Source organism: Sarcophilus harrisii, chromosome 5, assembly GCF_902635505.1.
Source record: "Sarcophilus harrisii chromosome 5, mSarHar1.11, whole genome shotgun sequence".
Taxonomy (NCBI): domain Eukaryota; kingdom Metazoa; phylum Chordata; class Mammalia; order Dasyuromorphia; family Dasyuridae; genus Sarcophilus; species Sarcophilus harrisii.
In genome coordinates this window covers 89,940,100-89,959,751 of record NC_045430.1, presented here as the reverse complement: position 1 = coordinate 89,959,751, position 19,652 = coordinate 89,940,100, and the positions used below count along the sequence as shown (strand labels likewise).

The 19,652-nt window shown below is 38.7% G+C and overlaps 1 protein-coding gene across 1 annotated transcript; it reads right to left on the bottom strand.

Moving 5' to 3' along the window:
* Window positions 1–5,231: 5,231 nt before the first annotated feature.
* Window positions 5,232–18,545, bottom strand: LOC111719972 (keratin, type II cytoskeletal 71-like). Its single transcript, XM_031937825.1, has 9 exons — window positions 18,003–18,545; window positions 15,478–15,692; window positions 13,501–13,561; window positions 12,573–12,668; window positions 10,948–11,112; window positions 9,815–9,940; window positions 8,452–8,672; window positions 7,018–7,052; window positions 5,232–6,126 (listed from the first exon to the last, which is right to left on the bottom strand). Exons 1-9 carry the CDS (start codon window positions 18,465–18,467, stop codon window positions 5,912–5,914), a joined length of 1,599 nt encoding a protein of 532 aa, XP_031793685.1. The 5' UTR covers window positions 18,468–18,545; the 3' UTR covers window positions 5,232–5,911.
* Window positions 18,546–19,652: the final 1,107 nt, after the last annotated feature.

Sequence of the window (19,652 nt, the reverse complement as noted above, 5' to 3'; positions counted from 1 at the left end):
ACGTCATCCTGAGCCATCACCGGTTATCTTGACTTTTTTCTTGCTACTGCACTTGGATGACTTTGGAAGATCACAGGCTGATCACTCTGTGCAGCTCTTTCTGCCTCACCTAAATCCAATTTATGTATAAGTCGACATCACATCATGATCTCATTGGTCTTCTGAACATTGTTGTTCTTATTCCCAAAGAGATTGCTGTTTATCCCTCATTCTTGAAGGGGACCATCAATCACATCAGGGAGGCAATGCTATGATATGAAGTGAATTGAATTTAAGTGAGGGAGGGCTGTGCAAGGTCCCCTATCTCACTTTCCCCTCCAGAGCCATCGGGGTCCAGTGGCCAGATTATAGATCAGGACAACTGAAAATGACTTTGGATGAAATGGGAGACCTTGGCCATTTTAAGCTAAAGTCTTCAACAGATCTCAGTTTGACTGAACCACACCCTTTAATGATTAAAGCCAGTAGCAACTGAGGCAAATTCTCTCCTTTTTCACTTAGCCCTCCCCCCTCCCCAAATAAATTAATTAACTAATTAATCTGGCAAAGAAACATTTTCAGGATTTCTGGCCAAAGTGGAACAACAACTTGTGCTTGATATCTACTAACTACAAACCAGTGAAATTGGACAAACCATCTCCTGCAAAAGCAAAGCTGAAGGTGCATAAAGGATTGCTAAACAGAAGAGTGTTTATTTACAAATGCAAGCTATGGAGAATCCCTGAGGAATTCTGCCAACCCCTTTAGTTTACCTTTTTCTGACCTGATGGGGTTGGTTCACCTTATACTTTTTCGGAAACCATATAACCTCTTAAAGCTGTGGACTGAGTTCATGCTCTTGGCTTGAAATAAGCCCATTTTCTGAGAGCAGGGATGTGTGTACCTTCAGTCCCTTGAGATGAATACCTATCAAATCACATTAAAACAGAAGTGTACAGAGTCCCTTACACCCTTTCTGTTGGACTGAGTAGAACCAAGTGGTTTATCGGTATATTATCAAATCAACCCTTTTGTTAGTATAAGATAGGAGTGGTTTTGTCTCTGTTCCTTGAAATACTGAACCTAGCACACCCCAAGGGGTGATGTTAAGCAAAGACTTTTATAAACCTTTAAATCCTGTATAGGTTTTAGAACTTAAAAGGTTGGAGGAGGGGGGGACCTTAGATATCTAAAGATCTTTTTACAAACAAGGAAACTGATAAAAATTTCCCCCAAAAAGTGACTTTACTAAAGTTATAGAGGTAGTAAGTTTCAGAGAAGGAAGTCAAATCCAAGTTGACAATGACATGGAGGTGGTGCAGCAGATAGAGTTCTTGGTCTAGAATCAAATCCAGTTCAGATATTTACTAGCTGCGTGAATCTGGACATATTGCTTGACCCCAAACTGATTCAGTTTTCTTAACTATAAAATAGATATGTGATGTGGTGAACATCACATACAATAATATTTTTTAAGTGCTTAGTATATAGTAGGCACTATGCCCTTCCCCCTGTATTAAGTCCTCCTTTAATCGTTTGTACTCTCTATATAAATATTAGTTATTTAATTAATTTAAAATAATTAAATTAAGTAATTAATTTAATAATTTTAAATAATTAGTTATTACCATCAAGTTATAATATAAGAAAAAACCTACCCAATAAATAAAACTGAGATCTTCAGGAGATAGTGAGCTCACTATTATTGGATTCTTAAACTGTGAATCATATCCCATAGGGGATCTCATAACTGAATGGAGTAGCAAAATTGTGATTTGTTATTAGTAAATGTTTGATTTATATTTTATATACATACATACTGGAGTTATGCAAAAATTTCTCAAGTGAAAAGGGGTCATGAGCAAAAAAAGTTTAAGAATCTCTGATCTTGGTACCAGATCATGTCAGAGATTTATATTCAGGCACATGTCCCTTAACAAAACCCAAATAGAACCATGAAAAATTGGATGTGACTGAAATGACTGAATAATATCATGAACCCAATTTGAGTTTATCTTGGTATACAGTCTGAGATTTTAGACTATACAAGTCTCTGACAGTTTTTCCAGCAGCTTTTGTCATATAATGAGCTTTTATTCCATTGATAGTTTATCAAACAATAGCCTATTGACCTCGTTGTTTCTATATGTGATGTGCCTAATCTATTTTACTCATCAACCTATTTCTTAATCAGAAATAAATAATTTTGATAATTATTGTCTTGTAGTAATCTCATTTTTTCATCATTTCCCTAAAAATTCTTGACCTTTTATTCCTCCAGATGAATAAATTCACCATGTAACTTTCAAAGTTGTCTTGTTTTTCAGTTCTATCTGACCTCTTCACTTCTATCAGTTTTTCAGATTCTATCTGACCTCTTTTCTGTTCTCTTAATTTTTTAAAAAAGAATTCAACAAATATCTTTTCTTTTACTTTATCTTATAATTTAGCAGATATTGACACATGCTCTAAAGATTGAGCATTAGAGCCAGTCAAACCCTCCATCTTACCTTTCTGTAATTATGTCTCTTTTCCCTTCCACCCCACCCCAAATTTTAGAAAAGGAAAAAAAAGGTTTATCTTACAGGAAAAAGAAAAGAGGAGAGAGAGAGAGAGAGAGAGAGAGAGAGAGAGAGAGAGAGAGAGAGAGAGAGAGAGATAGGAAGCCATTCTCTGCATTTGCCCTCCAGACTATCTTAGCCAGATACCTCCTCAGCACAGCAGAGTGGTACAGAAGAGTGCAGCCAAATTGACAAGAAAGAAAAAATTCTCCAACATTTTTGGGTCTTTTTATGTGCCCATTGACCCTGCCACCCACCATCCTGGGACTGGATGACAATTTGTCGAGTATGTTATAGAGCAAGATTTCTTAAACTTTTTGCACTTGTAACTCCTTTTTGCCTGAGAAATTTTTACATGAGTCCTGGTATAAAAGTATATAAAAGATATATAAATCAAACATTTACTGATAATAAATCATAATTTCATGATCCCCACATTCAGTTTCAAGACTCAATATGGGGTCAACATCTGCAGTTTAAGAAGCTCAATTATAGAGAATTGTAATCCTCGGGGATCATTTGAATTAAATTACTCTTAAAGTCTCTTTAAACTCAAATTCTGGGATTGTGGGATTCATTTGGCTGCCCCTCTTTTTTAAGTATCCCAGCAAGTGTTGCTGGTCCTTCAGCGTCATTTCCAGCTGCCCCTACTTGCTTTGCTACCTTTGGCTTCTTTGGGGAGACCTCAAACAGTGGTTTTAACTAGGAATCTTCTATTTGGAATCTACACATTTGTACTTTTTAAATTTTTATATTGCAATGTAATTGCTTTATTTAAAAAAAAATTTATTTATTTTTATTTTATTTTTAAATTTTATTTATTACTATTAATGTATATAATAAATAATATAATTTAATTTATGAAATAAAACAAGCAACTTCATAATGTAATAGAAAAAGATAATTGCACATGAAACTGCAAATCTATTACATACAACTTGCTATTCTTTTAAAATATATTATAGTTATAATATATAATATAATTTCCCCTCCTTTTTTTCTTCTCCCTCTCCCTTCCCCTTTAGAGATGACGACCATTAAGCACAAATAAATATGTGTGTGTGTGTGTGTGTGTGCGTACACACACATATACACATGCATATATGTATTTATAACATATATTATAAATACATATATGCATGTGTTTTGACATTATTCTATACATATATATGTAAAATTATTCTATACATCTATATATCATTTCTTTTTCTGGGTGCAGATAGCATGTTGCAAACTCATATATTTTATTTTGTGCATTTAAAAACATGATTCTGAGGAGTCCTTGGCTCCACAAAACTGCCAAAGAGATCCATTTCCCCCCACCCCTAAAAAAAAATGACCAAGCACTAAGGGCCAATTCTAAGCAGCTATCAGCCACATTTGACTTTATCCAATGTGGTACCATGGGGAAAGAGCTGAATTTGTAGCCTGAGAACCTGGGTCCTAACTATAGTGTTCTGCCTCTTACTTTCCTATATGACTTTATGATTTTAGGCAAAACACCAAACTTCTCAATTTCTTTATTTAGAAAAGATAAATGGTGGGGAGGGGTGGAGATCTAAGGTTTTACTTATCTTTAAGATTTTGTTTTATTATCCTAGAATGTAAAAATAGAACCTCCCCATTACCCACTCCGAAGACCCTCCCTTCTACCTCCTCCCCATGTTCACTCCCATCTGAAAAGTGACAGTGAAAGGGAAGGTCATGGTCATCTAAGTCCTTTCTCTTTCCTCAGGCCTCAGTTTAACCATGACATTTTCTTGAAAAATTCCAGAAAAACTTTACAGCCTTCCCTGCCCATCTTATTATTATTAAATGATAATATTTCCAAAACTTCCACCTCCATATTCACTGTTGCAAATTGCTGTTTTGTACCCCTTCCACCCCTAGAACTACTTGACTGTCCTTCTGAAGGACCCTACTTTCATCCCTTCAGGAACCCTTCCCAAACGGAATCCTAAATGACTCCACTTTCCCTGGATTTCATAATCTCCCAGAACACTTTTAACTTGGTGTTTTCATTTTTACTACTCCAGAGGCAGTTTGGCAGAGTAAGTGTGTGTATATAACATGTACCACCCCTTCTGGGAGTAGCCAAGTGCACAGGTTATCTACATATATGTATGCATACACAGATATATACATATTTGCATGTGTTTGTGAGCATGAATCTGCAAAAATGCAAGTATATGAAAGAGTATATGGATTTTTTGTGTATTGTTGTGTGTGTATATATGTGCACTGTATCTTGTATCTATGTGTATAGAGGTGAATCTATGCATTCATTACATGTGGATGCATGTGTCGTGTGTGTTTTTGCATATGTAAGCAAATAAATATACATCATTGTACATTTACCTGTATATTCTTATATGTGCTGTGTAAATGTATATGCACATAAGCAATAATATATTTTTCTGTGTTAGTATTAACATGTTAGTAAATGTATATGTTTTTCATTTGTGTGTTATTATATGTGAAAATAGATGCAAATATGTATATTTGTATATGATATGTGTTGATACATGTATGCATTTCTTCCCATGTGTGGTCATGTGTTTTCATATATGTATGTGTTCATATGTGCATGTCTGTGTACATTCATTATGTGCATTTGTATACTCATGTTTTTGTAGATGAGTGAATACAGAAATGTTGCATTTTAAACACTCAGAGACCAAATAATATTGATTTTGCTATTTATTGAGATATGTTAGAAAGTCGGAATGAAAGAAAGCTGGGGAAAACCAATGAAATGGATATATTTGCTTCTGATTCTGCTTATAAGAGAATGAAGACAGAAAAGCTTTCCATGGATCTGGACTGCACTTAATATAGCTAAAAGTGAACCAGGTTAGTTTAAACAAGGGATGACTAAGTCACTCCTGGCTCTTTTTACCCTTTCTAAGTCCAGAATCAGTGGATGGTCAAGACAGGAGTTAGAATAGGAGGGCATCTGCTATCTGACTCCTGAGCCCCAGGAGTCTCAGGACCAGTGGGTCTGTTGCAGATCCAGAGAGAAGGAGCTCCATAACAGCTGAAGTTCCAGTTGCAGTCTAAAGCCAGAGACAAGAGCAAAGAGGGGGCCAGCAGACAGGAAATGTATCCAGGGTATGGCCGGTATGGACTTGGCGGTGGGTCTGGGGGATTAAATGACAGGCACAAGAAAGAGGGGCAAGAAATAAAAGAAGCAGTTTAGGAATCCAGTGTAGTCCCAGGACCAGACAGATTTGAGAAGGCTAAGGACTTAGGAAAACAAAAAGATGGTGGTGTCCCAGGACAAGCAGTTTGGGGCAGAGATGTATGACATGAAGGGCTGAGACAGTAGTGACCAGTGATGACAGTCAGCAGGAGAACACATTGCAGAGCATCTATCGGCTGGTTTTCTTGATGGGAGAACCCAGGGTAGAGGATTTGCTCAGGGCATCCTTGTAGTCACCAACAGTGGAACCTTGGTTCTTGCCATCCCTGGTACGTGTCGGGCAGACCCCAGAAAGGCAGGTCCCACTGGAAGCCAAATAGCCGCCACTGACAGAGCTTGGCCGGTAGCCGTAACCACTGCTTCCACTGGTGCTGCTGATGACAGCTGCAAGAAGAGAGCCATGGCGTTAGAGAGACTTGTCATGGAGGACATGTCCTTCCCCAGGGCCCCAGGCCAGAACAAAGACATGTTTGTCTATATAACATTTGCAGAATGTTCTAAAGTATATAACTTCTCTCACCACAATTCTGGGAGCTAAAGCCTGTAAGAACATTATTTTCATCTGACTTGTTCAAGATCATGCTAACAATTCTCAGAGCCCTTTCACTTTAGCCCTCTCAGACCTGTGTCTGCCCCTTACAGGTCAGTTCACAAATCAATATTAGGCTGGAAAAATAGTTCATCTGAAGGATTCTCCCTTTCACCAGGAAAGGATCTAAAGAATAGACTTTCTTGGTCTCTACAAGAGTTCTCACCTATCCAGTCTTTAACCATGGCCTTCTGATTATTCCTTTACAATAATTTGCCCTCAACACAGTTCCATTTATTCCTCTGGTCTTGACTTTTTTTTTAGATGACAGAAAAACTATTTGTTCTCTTCATGTAATCTCCTAGATGACTTCCTGGCTCTGTCTCCATTCTCTCCTTTCCCTCCAGTCATAACATAGTAATATTCTAGTAACAGTACTAGCCATAACTAAAACTTATATCTAGTTAGAGACTTAAGTTTTTCAAAGTGTTTATGTAGAAGTGGTACAGAAATACCTGACTGTAAATTCTCCTGAAGCAAAGGTAAAATGGTCTGGTAAACCTAGCTCTACACTTAGTGTGATTTGAGTTTTTGTCCTGACTTCCATTAACTGGTTGGCTGATCTTGAACAAGTGACTCATCTCTTTTTTTCTCAATTTCTACATCAGCAAAATTGTATTGCTGATTTGCACTCCCTATCTCACAGGGTTTTACATCCCATAATTTCAATAATTCAAGATACTTACAGATGCTGACAGAGGATGGGAATTCTCCAGACATTCTATAAAGAAAAAAAGAATAGAATTGGTCAGTCTTCTAATCAACAGCCTCTTCTCCAAACTCTCCTTGGAAGATAAATAAAAATCCAAGAAGAAATATTTACAACCCCATCCTACTGGTCTGAGAAGTATCTGAGTCATTCAGAATAACTGACTTAACCACATGTTGCTTTTAACACTATCAGGACCAAATGGATCATTAGGTACCACCTCTGTAGCAGAGATCCGTAGACATCCATTTAGCAATTCATTTTACTTTAGGTCACTCTCTAACCTCCCCAGGTCTGGAATATGCTCAATCTTCATCTCTCAGAAACTTCTCAGACAAAAGCCTTCTCTTCTGGGAAGTTGTTCTTGATTTCCCACTCGCTCCACACAAACCTCAGTATTCTCCACCTCTGGTTTTACTTTCACTATTCTTATCTGTGTACATGTCATAACACAGTGTGGTGTCATCCATATTGGCTATCTCAACCTGGGCAAGTCCCATAATTTGTCAGTATTCTTGGCAAACTATCAAAGATTCTTCTAAGTTGTAGAGAAGATGCTAACTTGAATTTTTAAAAAGAGCTTCCCAGGACCAAGAGAATATTGTACATAGCAACATGTTCAACTGTGTTGGACTTGGCTCTTTTCAACACTATGGTGATTCAAGGCAATTCCAAAAGACTTGGAATGGAAAATGTCATCCACATCCACAGAGAGAACTATGGAGACTGAATATGGATTGAAGCATAGTATTTCCACTTTTGTTTGTTTTTTTTTTTTCTTTCTTGTAGTTTTTTCCAGTTTGGTCTGATTTTTCTTGCACAAAATGAAAAATATGGGAATATGTTTAAAAGAATTGCACATATTTAACCTATATCAGATTGATTGCTGTCTTGGGGAGGGAGCATAAGAGAGGGAGGGAGAAAAATTTGTAATACAAAGCCTTATAAAAATAAATGTTGAAAACTATCTTTAAATGTATTTAAAAAAATAAAATACTATTTAAAAAAGAAAATAAGTAATTAAAAAAATGAAAGAGCTTCCTCTTCTAAGAGTTTCTCTCCCTACCTCTCTATCTCTTAATAGATTATAGTCTGCTTGAGACCAGGAACTGCTTCTTTTTGTCCTAATATCACTGGAACTTAAAGAAGGGACTTGCACATAATTGTATGTTTGGTGAACTGAATTGCAACCTACCATTTTTTAGAAAATGTAAACATTACCCCTGAATCCCAAACCAATAAACCATAATTTCCTGCCTCCCTTTGAAGGTAAGGGTTCTTATGCCCTTCCTCTGAAAATTTAAATATCATCACCAGATTAAAGTGGATTTCTTTTTCTCATTCCTTTCTTCCTGAATGTAAATTGTGCTTCCCAGCACTAATTCATCTACATATGGAAATTAAGCCTTACCTGCACTCTTCACTTTCCAATAGCTTCTTGTAGGTGGCAATTTCAACATCAAGAGACAGTTTGACACTCATCAGTTCCTGGTATTCCCGCAACAGGCGGGCCAACTCCTCCTTGGAACTATGCAGGGCACTCTCCAGCTCCTCCAGTTTGGCCCGGGCATCTTTCAGAGCACTGTCTCCTCGTTGTTCAGCATCAGCAATGGCAAGCTCCAGATTAGAGCACTGCAGGATAGAATTTAAAGTGTCAGAAGATTTGGGGAGGCTCTGGGACAAAGGAGATATCCAACTCAACCTTTTACTTTTGGGCAACTCTCTCTTCCTTAACCATACTTTCCATTCCTAAAAATTTCCCGGGAAAGAGATGCCAACAAATCCTTGAGATGACACTTTCTCATTTGGTTTTCCAATCGGCCAAAAAAATTCTTTAAAAGAGCTTTAGATTTGAAGTCAGATGGAGGGATGTTTAGCAGAAAAAATTAGAGTCTTGGAGTCAGAGGTCCTAGGTTCAAATCCCAGCACTTAATACTGCTACTTACTACAAATTACTTGTGTGACCTTTGGCAAACCTCTTTGGATCTTACTTTCCTGCGAAATGAGAGACTGTGACAAGTGCTATTTAAGGACCTTTCCAGCTTTAGATATTATGAAAAACCATTCACTTAATTGCTCCTGCTATAATGGAAGCCTCTTTCATCCTCTTCTGTCATTTGTGATGATAGACTTAGAGTAATGGCATGTTCAAGGGTCCCTTTTATGGATTATGTCATCCTACTACTGAGCATCCTCCTAAACTAACCCTAACTCCAACTCTAAATTCCTGCCTGGAGTCCTCGCCATTAAAGTTAGATCTCAGTCTTCTCTGTAGAATTAGGGGTTGCATAGGATAACACTTAGATCCATGTATTATGATTCTAGAGCCATGCACTAGGAAAGAAGGAAGGAAGGAAGGAAGGAAGGAAAGAAAGAAGGAAGGAAGGAAGGAAGGAAGGAAGGAAGGAAGGAAGGAAGGAAGGAAGGAAGGAAGGAAGGAAGGAAGGAAGGAAAGACGGACGAGAGGAAGGAAGGGAGGGAAGAAGGAATCCATCTGTTTGCTTCCTTAATATGGATAGAGTATACCTCCCCTCAAGCTCTAATATTTAAAAATCTGCTTATGTGGCTTCTTCCATCAGTATTTGAAGAGTTATTTTTCTTCCTCCTTAATCTTCGCAAATTCTAATGTAATTAATCCCTAAAGACAATTTGAGACCCTGACTCCAGTGACACATTCTCTGTTGAATAAGAGAGTCAGGACACTTGATTATTAAATCCAGCTCCTCCCCCTCCAGCAACTGGCCATTGGATCAGCAGCAGTCAATTCTCCTCACCTGTTTCTTCACATTTTCAATCTCTGAGCGAAGCCTCTGGATGAGCCGGCTCAATTCTGAGATTTCATTCTTGGTTTGCTTGAGATCGTCTCCATGTCTGCCGGCCACCAACTGCAGTTCCTGGAACTTGAGATCCCAAAGCAGAACTCATTGACAAACATTTTTCCTGATCCTTCTCTTTTCCCTGAGTCCTATGCTCTCCTCTCTCTGCCATCTTTGCAGTTATGGGGTTCACATTATATAGATAAATTCGCGCTTGGAAAACAAACTGAGGACTATGAGTTTAGGAAAATGAGGCAGAAAGCCTAATAAAAATGGTATTTATGTCCAGACAAGGGAGGCTCTTTGAGACAGTCAGATAAAATAGAAAAATTTGAAGGTCCAATAGGATTTGGAAACTCTAAGACTTAAGGGAAAAATTCACATCCACCTGCAAATGCCATCCTTTTAACTTGTTGAATTTTTTACCCATTCTTTAAAATAGCCTAAACACCACCTCCTCCTCTAGGAAGAATTTCCTGAGTCCCCTAGTCAGGAACAAACATGACTCTCAGACATCCCATAACACTTTTTTCTGTGCCTTTTACATAATAGTTTGTGTTTTAGTTTTCTATGTGGGTTTCTCTTCTCCCACTCCCACTAGCCTGCAAGCTCCATTAGGGCAGGAAAAGTATCTGGTCTCTATATCTCTGTCAATTCCTAGCATGGTGCTCTGAACAGGCAAAATTGCTTAACAAATGCTGATTGAATTGAATTGAAACTGATTCTTTGATCTTGGATCAGTGGCTACTGATTGAATCTCAGCACTTTGATTCTCTGTGAATGTTAGAAGTCAAAGAATGGCTCTCAAACCCCCAGAACCACAAATTCATTGTTCTCTTCGCCACAAGAGTTCGAAACCTTGCTTTCTAGGCTAGAGAAACCCACATGGTTCCATGTCAGAGAAGATCCTGGGGGAGAGAAAAATGTGTCTAGGGATTATTGGTGACTTGCAGAGGGTGTAATATGATAGAAAGGCAGCTCAAACCCTTTCTTCTTGCCCCTAGAAAATGTTAGCATGCTCGTTGGAACACAGATGACATATCTCTATGCTGATTGAAGCCAGTGCTCCTCAGAGATACCCCCAGACTCACCTTGGTCTGATACAGGTTCTCAGCATCAGTCTTGCTCTTCATGGCAATCTCCTCATACTTGTCTCTGACTTCATCAATAATGCTATCCAAGTTCAGGTCTCGGTTGTTGTCCATGGAGAGGATGACAGATGTGTCACTGATGTGGGACTGGATCTGAGCAATCTCCTATCATGGGTACAAAGATAATCTCAGAGTGAGAGCCCTCTTATGGGGCAAGGTTGAATGACCCCTCTCCTAAAGAGGTAAAATAAATTCCAGGAAGCAATTTTCCTTCTGCCCCATTAAAGGTCAAAAAATATACTTTGTCTAAAAGGCCATTGGTCCAATTCTTCATTGCCTTCAAAAAGAGTTCTTCCCTTCCAGCCTCTATTCATCTCCCATCATTAGAGGAGAAATGCTTCTCCAAGGTTGTCAAGTATACATTTTCCCCAGGTACCTAGGCTACTGCACAACGTCTAAAGACCAGAACCCTAGGTGCTCTCTCCTTCCAAAGAATAATTCATAAAAGATTAGTTCCCCTACTAAGACCCCATACAAATACTTCAAGAAACACTGCTCTCCTCTCAAATAGGCAGCAAAGAGGCACAAAATGATCAGGAAAGTGTGGATTTCAAATGATCCCAGATCGGACAACATTATCTTTTTCTCAAATCCAGTCCTCTTACAAACTTCCCTATTACAATGAAATAAATATTATTCTTTAAGTCACCCAAACTCATCCTTACTTCAGTCACCATATACTCCATCACCAAGTTCATCAACTTGGTGTCATCCTTGATTCCTCACTCACTCCACATATCCAATTATTTGCCACATCTTGTCATTTCTACCTCCAAATCTCTGGAATCTGTCTCCTCCTCTTTGATCACAGAGCCACCACAAGTAGCTGAGATATTCAATCACTTCACCTAGACTGCTGTAATAATTGAAGTCTCCTGGACTACCCAAATTGGTCTTCTTGCTTAAATCTCTCCCCTATCTAATTCATCCTCTGCCCTATTGTCGAAGAAATTTTCCTAAAGTTGCAGGTCTAACCATGTCACTCTCCTGCTCAGTAAACTCCAGTGGCTTCTCATTGAATCAAAAATCAAGTATTATTTTATTTTTTATCTTACCCTTTTTAAATTTCTAGTTTTTTGTAAGATTTATGAAAAATGAACTATCTTTGCATATATGTATATATGAAACTTATAAATGAACAAATACACATATATTGAATATACATACTCAAACATTTTTGGAAGAGATATGTGATTTTTTAAAAAATAATTAGAAATCACTGCTCTAGAACATTGGTTGATTTGTGTATATGCTCCCATCACTCCACCTTCAGGTGTAAATTTCCTAAAAGCAGTTTCTATGTTCTAGCTGTCTTTGTAACTTTGGCATCCAGCACAACATAGTACATGTGAAACCTCATTGGACACAAGGTTCTTATCTGAGAGAATTCCTTCAATAAGATCCCTGAGAAGGGATCATTCAACCACTCATTCCACTTAGAGATAGGTCTGATTATTAGAAAATGTTTCCTTATTTCAAACTAGAGTCTACTTCCCCTCATTGCTTCTCATGCAGTCTCAGAGAAAGGAGAACTCTCAAGAACACTGTCTGTAGTGAAGACTTACCGCTTCATATAGACACTTCAGGAACTTGGTCTCTTGGTCCAGAGATTCTACTTTGGCTTGCAGCTCTACCTTATTCGTGTAAGCAGCATCCACGTCCTAGGAGAGACACCCCCCCAAAAAAAAATATTGTCCAATTGTCCAAGCCTGTAAGCTAGACTTCTTCTTAAGCTCCAGTCACCCATTATCAAGAGAGAGAACTGGGATTCTTCTCCAATGCTAGGTTTCAAAGAAGGAGGAAATGGTAAAGGTTCTCTAGCAGCCCCACACATATTATGGAATATTTAGAAAAGTATAAGACTATAGGTCTCTGTATTTGATAGGGTATTCTTTTCTAGGAAGGGATGTCCCCAGTTACCTTCTTAATATTATTGATAGTTTAGAAATCCCCCTTGTAGTCTAATCCAGGTACTTCTTGCTGCAATGGAAGTCTCTTTCCTCTGGTTCTCAGGGAAAATACAAACTCTTTGGTAGCCTAGGCAAGCTAGGGTATAGGTATTTGTATCATGGACCTTCTCCCTTCGGTAGACTGTTGAAGCCTATGAACCTTTCTTAGAATAATGTTTTAAATACTTGCACAAAATGCTAAATTTTAGTTAGAGGTTAATGAAAATAAAGATGTATTTTTTCCCCATCCAAGTTCATAGATGCCCTGAAATCTATTCATGAATTCCAGATTAACCCCTGCTTTAGGACAATCTTCACATGCTTAAAAATATTTCTGAAATCATTTTCCTCCTCCTCCTTTACCACCATCTCCATTTCTATCTTCACTTTCTGTAAAAGCTTTCTCTTTTTTAGAGTTTTCATCCTGACCTCTCTCTACCTCTATTCCTTATTGGTCCCAAAATAGTTCAAGTTGAATGACATAAAGGAGGACATAAAGGGAGATGTCAATCCACCCAAGACCTCCAAGGCCTCTACAACTCACCTTCTTGAGCAGCACAAATTCATTTTCAGTAGCTGTTCGCCTGTTAATCTCTTCCTCATACCTGAAAGGGGGATAGCTTATAGGTGAATTATACTTTCTTTTATTGTTTATTTGTTTTTACCTGTGTCCAACTCTTCCCAACTCTATTTGGGGTTTTATTGGCAAAAATACTGGATTGGTTTGCCATTTCCTTCTCTAACTTATTTTGCAGATGAAGGAACTGAGATAAAAAGGTTAAGTATCTTGGCCACAGCTAATGAGTGTCTGAGGCCAGATTTGAACTCAGGAAAATGAGGCTTCCTGACTCCAAATCTAGCACTTTATTCAACTATACAACCTAGCTATATACTTTAATACATACTTTCTAGAATGCCTTTATTGCAGAGGACTACCCACATTCCTAGGAGACACAAAAGGAAGTGGAAACTAGGCTCTATTCACAACTAAAATTATATTCATATAAATAGATCTAGCCTAGTATGCTACACCATATGGCACAATAAGTTTCAAATGGGCTCTCAGTTTAAATCAATGGGCCACATCATTAAAAAAAAATTGGAGGAAAAGTGGCAATTTCTTTAATGTCTATGGCTATGGGAGAATTCTTTTTTTAATAATAGATTTTTATTTTTCAAAGTGCATGCCAAGATAGTTTTCAACATTCATCCTTGCAAAACCAAATTTTAGGGGAAAATTCTTAATCAAAAATGGATTAGAGATCACAAAAAATAAAATGAATAATTTTTATTATATTAAATTAAAAGGTTTTGCAAGAATAAAATCAATGTTGCTAAGATCAAAAAATTTAAGTCATTTGTGAAAAATATCTTTTCTTCAAATGTCTCCAATAAAGGTATGATATCCAAACCATTTAGAGAATTTACACAAATATAAAGGACCAAGAACCCCTTCTCTATAAGTTATGAACTCAATAAGATTATGTAGAAACAGTTCTCAAAAAAATTGCAAGCTATTAAAAACCATAGGAACAATTACTCCAAATAACTATGAATAAAAGAAATGCAAATCAAAACAATTCTGAGGCTTACCTGACACTCAGAAAATTGGAAAAGATGGTAAAAGAAGGAAAAAGTACTGAAAAATCCATAAGGAAACAGACACACAGATTAATGAATTGGCCCGATCATTCTATGAGACCATTTGGAATTATGGTTAAAACCAAATGGATAGGTGAAGATGTTAAAATGTCTAGAGCCTTTGAAGCAAAGATTCCACTGCTAAGTCATATCCCTAAAGGAATTCAAAGAAACTAAAGTACCCTGTATATCAAGGTATCAGAATAATATTTTTTTGTGATTTCAAAGAACTGCCTATGTAGTTGCAAGGAATTGATTAAAGAATGGCTAAACAAATTACAATAAATGAACACAATGGAATATTATAGTGTCACAACTAATGGCAAATATTCAAACATTTCAAAGGAGCTCCTAATCCAGTGATTCCATGTGACTTCTCTATCTTAGGATCATCAGGTTCTATATATAAGCATAGAACAGAGTTGATCATAACAATATATAGGCCCAACAGATGAATTTGTATGTGTGTGTGTATGTGTATGTGATAAAGAGACAGAAAGAGAGACAGAGACAAAGACACAGACACAGATACAGAAACAGAGAATCACACAGAGAAAGAGACAGAGAGAGAAAGAAAGAGACAGACACACAGACAGACAGACAGACACAGAAAAATAGAGAGAAAGAGGGAGGGATAGATATCTCCCTATGTCAAGCTAGGCCAGTCCTTCTAGGAAATGCTGGAATCTTATACGATGTTAATAAAGGATTATCTCTAGAAGCATTGCTAGCCTTCTCCCACCCCCTAAGCAGCTCAAGTTTCCCTTGCAGAAACTGATTAAAAAGCCCTTATCTGTCCCAAATTAGCTCAGTTCTACAGGATTGAATTTGGTCTCCTGGGCCCAGATATCCAGTCCATGTGGATCATCTCCCTTCTCACCTCTTCTTGAAATCCTCCACAACATCCCTTAAGTTCCTGAGCTCTGAGTCCAGTCTCACCCTGTCCCCTGACAGGGTCTCCAGCTGCCTTCTCAGATTGCTGATGTGGCCCTCATAAATGGGCTCCAGGTTGTTCTTGCAATTGCTCAGGTCCAGCTGTTGTAGTAAGTTCCACTTGGTCTCGAGTACCTGGTTCTGTTGTTCTAAGAAGCGCACCTAGAACCCAACCCCAGAAGTTAGAACCGAATTGAGGAGATTCCATTTATCTGGGTTGTAAGGGTGGCTGAAGCAAACAAGAGGATATCTGTCCCAGTCCCTCAAAACACTATGTGCCTCTCTTTAACTTCTAGGGGAGAAACCTTAGCTCAGTGGTCCCCATAAATCCCATGCCTGAGTAATTTAAATTCATTGGTGATTCCCACATGTCATTTTACTATTTGTTTTAGTTCCCCTTTCATGTAAAACATATATATTGAGGCTCTTTGCCTTTCTTTTACTTTAGTAAAAGTCAAAGATTGAGAGAAAAGAGGAGAGTACATTGGGTATTGGTTTTTTGGTTTATTTTCTATTTCCAGAGGCACTAGTAGTACACTAGGAGGCACATAGATGGTGGGGCTGGAGATTAGAGAAGAGCTTCAAACTAGGATTTAACATTGATATTACTCAATTTGCTTCACTTGGACTCAGTTTCCCCAACTATAAAATAAGGGGATTGAGCTAAATGGTTTCTTTTATATAATATCTAGCATTCTTATCTTGTCTATGATTAAAAATAATCCATAAAAATTCTAATCTTCACATATCTATTTATTTTTGTTTATTTTGGTAAGCATATTTTAGATTTGGAAGAGATTTGTAGCTATCATGGTCTAACTCCTTCATAATATGGATGAGAAACAGAAGCCCAGTAAAAAATGAATTAAGGATATTAATCAAAGAACTGCAATTCAGCTCAGATGAGAAATCTAGAACTCTTTCCATCACACCATGCTGCCCTTCCTTTCATGCCATTCAATCCACCAAGTATCTCATTTCCTGAGCTCCCAAGAGGATTTCTCCAGCTGCTGAAAATTAACCCCAAAGCCAACTTGGCCCAGTATAGGCTAAGCTCCAAGGACTTCCACGGTGTTAAGTGTCTGGCTTGCTGGGAACATTTGGCTGATGAACTGAAATTGAAATCCCTACCAGCTGTCTGATCTGGAGGATGCACGGCTTCTATTAGAGGTATACACTCAGTTGTTAATTTAAAATAATTTGGGGATTGTCTAGCTTCTCTCTCTTAATCATGAGAGATGCTCAGGTTCATTTTCCTTGGTTCCAGAACTTCCTGCCCCCACAGGGTTTGTCTCACCCAGATGGCTTGCCACCCTCCCGTTCAGAAGGAGATTTCTTTCAGAACCTTTACTAATTGGGTATAGGAGAAGGGCCAAGGCTAACTAGCAGGCAATAGGCTTACTGTCAGAAGTAAAAAGCCTAAGAGCCCACAGGATTCAAGAAGCCAGTGTTGGCAAAGTTAGGATTGAGTTTGAACATAGACCAATGGATGACCTTCGGACCTACAGATTTTATCCTGACTTGCACATTATTACAAAGGCTTATTGCTGGGAGCTGGAGGCAGCTGGTGGGGCAGCAGATTGGAATCAAGAAGAACTGAATTGACATCTGCTCTCAGACATTTACTGGGTATATTTGCCTCAGTTTCCTCAGTTTTAGAATGAGGATAATAAAGGCACCTACCTCCTAAGGTTCTTGTGAGAAGCAAAAAGCACTTAATGTGGCATATTATTGGGTGCTATATAAATTCTTATTTTTTCCCTCTTCTCTGGTAAAGGGGACAGGGCTCTGTCTAGAAAACAAAAGACCAGGATTCCTATATCGCCTCCCCTAGAGTGTGACAAGTCACTAAGCACTTGAAGTCTTATTCATAAAAATATGGACTATGGTACCTGCTTGGGAGGCAAAGGGATGGTTTGACCAGATGATCCTTTATGGTCCATTATAGCAGACACCTTACACTTCTTCATAGCCCTCTCCCCTTACCTTTCCCTGAGGTCATGGCTAATTCATTGAAACTCATGCTCCGTAGAAATGTGGCTTGAGAGGATATGGCTTAAATGCTAGGTCCCATGAAAAGAGACACAGCTGGAATGCTTTCTTGATTTTTCTAGGAAGGCTATGAGAGAGAATGGCTGTTTCTCATCCACTTTTCTCTACAAAGGCCCTGTAGCTGAATCTTGGTACCAAGAGAACATTAAAGTCCACATTTCTTTTTCCAATTAGCTCTCCCCCTTCCTGATTCTCAGGACAAGGTTCTATATAAGGGCTGAGATAATCCAGATCTAGCTTTCATATTCTCCCTAGAAATGTTTTTATTAAAAACAAAAAGAAAAAACTTTTGCTGGGACACATTTTCATTAAATGCAACAACTATTCCTTTGTTTGAGAAGTCCCTCCAAAAGTCTAAGATCTTCCTGCTACACCTGTTTCAACAACAAGTCCCTTGCCCCCAAGTTAGGTCAAACTCACCTTATCAATGAAAGAGGCGAACTTGTTATTGAGTGCTTTCATCTGCTCCCGCTCCTGGGTCCTCACTCTCTGGATCTCAGGGTCCAGTTCCACATTAAGGGGAGCCAAGAGATTCTCATTAACCGTCACCTGATGAATGCCCCCAGGAGGGCACACCGCTGGGCATGTAGGTCCCAGGGCCACACTGCCAAACATGCTCCCAGCAAAGCCGCTGGGACGATTCCTGCCCAATCCATAAGATCCGCTCAATCCACTTCCGCCAGCCACATTGAATGAGATATTCCGGCTCCCTCGAAGGCTGTAGAGGCTTCTACTGCCAAAGTTTCCCCCAAGCCCTTTGCTTCTTGCCTGGTAAGAGGATGAGCTGCCCAGTTTGCTGCCGGTAACCCCAGAAAGCACGGCTGAGCAGCCACTGAAGCCTCCCTTGGAATAGACTCCTGGTTTGCAATTGAATTGGCGGCTCATGTTGCTGGTAGAAGTGGCTCTCAGAGGCAGCAAGAGGAAGGCAAAGCCTGGAAGTCCCAGCTCAGTGGTGTGAGAGATGGCCACCTATTCCCCTTATATAGGGCTAGCTCCCTAAAAGGGCAGTCCAGGCATTAATTCGTGGGTTTGGTTTGCCTGGAAGCAAGAAATCATTTTCTCTCTGCTGAGCCTCCTCATCTCTGAAACAACATGAAACGCTCAAATTGCTGGGCTTGCAAGCCTTGCTCATATAATTTGGTTCTTATCTAATTAACTTGCTGTCATAGAGTAATTAGCCCAAAGACCAATACTCCTCTGAGGGAATCAAGTTAAGGGGATGAAATTGTTGCTTTTTCCTCCTGAAAGTTCCTTTCCAGGTCCATAGCTCCATCTCTGGGGTCAGGGGGGACAGAGCCAAGGGTCTGCAAGCAGTCTCAGCTTTGGTGAGGTGAATGCTCTCATCAGTGTGGGATGATTTCCCCTGAGTGGGCTACGTGGCCCATTCCCAAGAGAGCAAGCTGTTAAAGAGAAGCTAAGGTATCTTAATCACTGAGAAAAAGAAAATGTCCCATTATCATTTGAGGAAAATGGGGAATCCTCACCTATTTACCAGTTGTTGAGTGATAAAGAGAGAGCAGGTTGACAGAGCAAAAAGAGTTCTAATTGAAAATCAGAAGTTATGTTAAATTCTGGTTCTGCTATTTATATAACTTTAAACAATCGCTTAACCTCTCTTTGGGCCTCAGTTTTCTCACCTGTAAAGTGAATTAGACTATATAAAGGGTTCTATGAAGGGTTCTTAATCTGTGCTGTGTAAACTTGGTTTTTAAAAATATTTTAATAATTGTATTTCAATATAATTGGTTTCCCTTGTAAAGGAATTTGTATATATGAGGTGTTTGTAGAGAACCAGCACCTACGATATGAGGATTTTCTGAGCCCCTTTGGCGTCCATCTTCATCCAACTTTCACTTATGATTCCAAGAACCTATAGTACGTGCAAAAGCTACACCCTGATAAAACTGTCTTGGGGGTATCCAATAGACCTCAAACTGGTCAGTGAATTAGTGGGATGTCTACCCCCAAGCATGGAAGACTTGTGGAATGAGAACAACTTGTTCCAGTGGCCTGTGGAGAGCCTGGAGTTAGTCAGACAGCAAAGATACCAAAATTATCCACTGCATCCTG

Excerpts from the sequence above, each read along its gene's own strand:
- LOC111719972 (XM_031937825.1), bottom strand. The coding sequence starts at position 18,467 with ATGAGCCGCCAATTCAATTGCAAACCAGGAGTCTATTCCAAGGGAGGC. Across the intron at positions 12,669-13,500 it reads AATTTGTGCTGCTCAAGAAG|GACGTGGATGCTGCTTACAC; the intron begins GTGAGTTGTAGA and ends TGTCTCTCCTAG. Across the intron at positions 7,053-8,451 it reads TTGGAAAGTGAAGAGTGCAG|AATGTCTGGAGAATTCCCAT; the intron begins GTAAGGCTTAAT and ends TTTTCTTTATAG.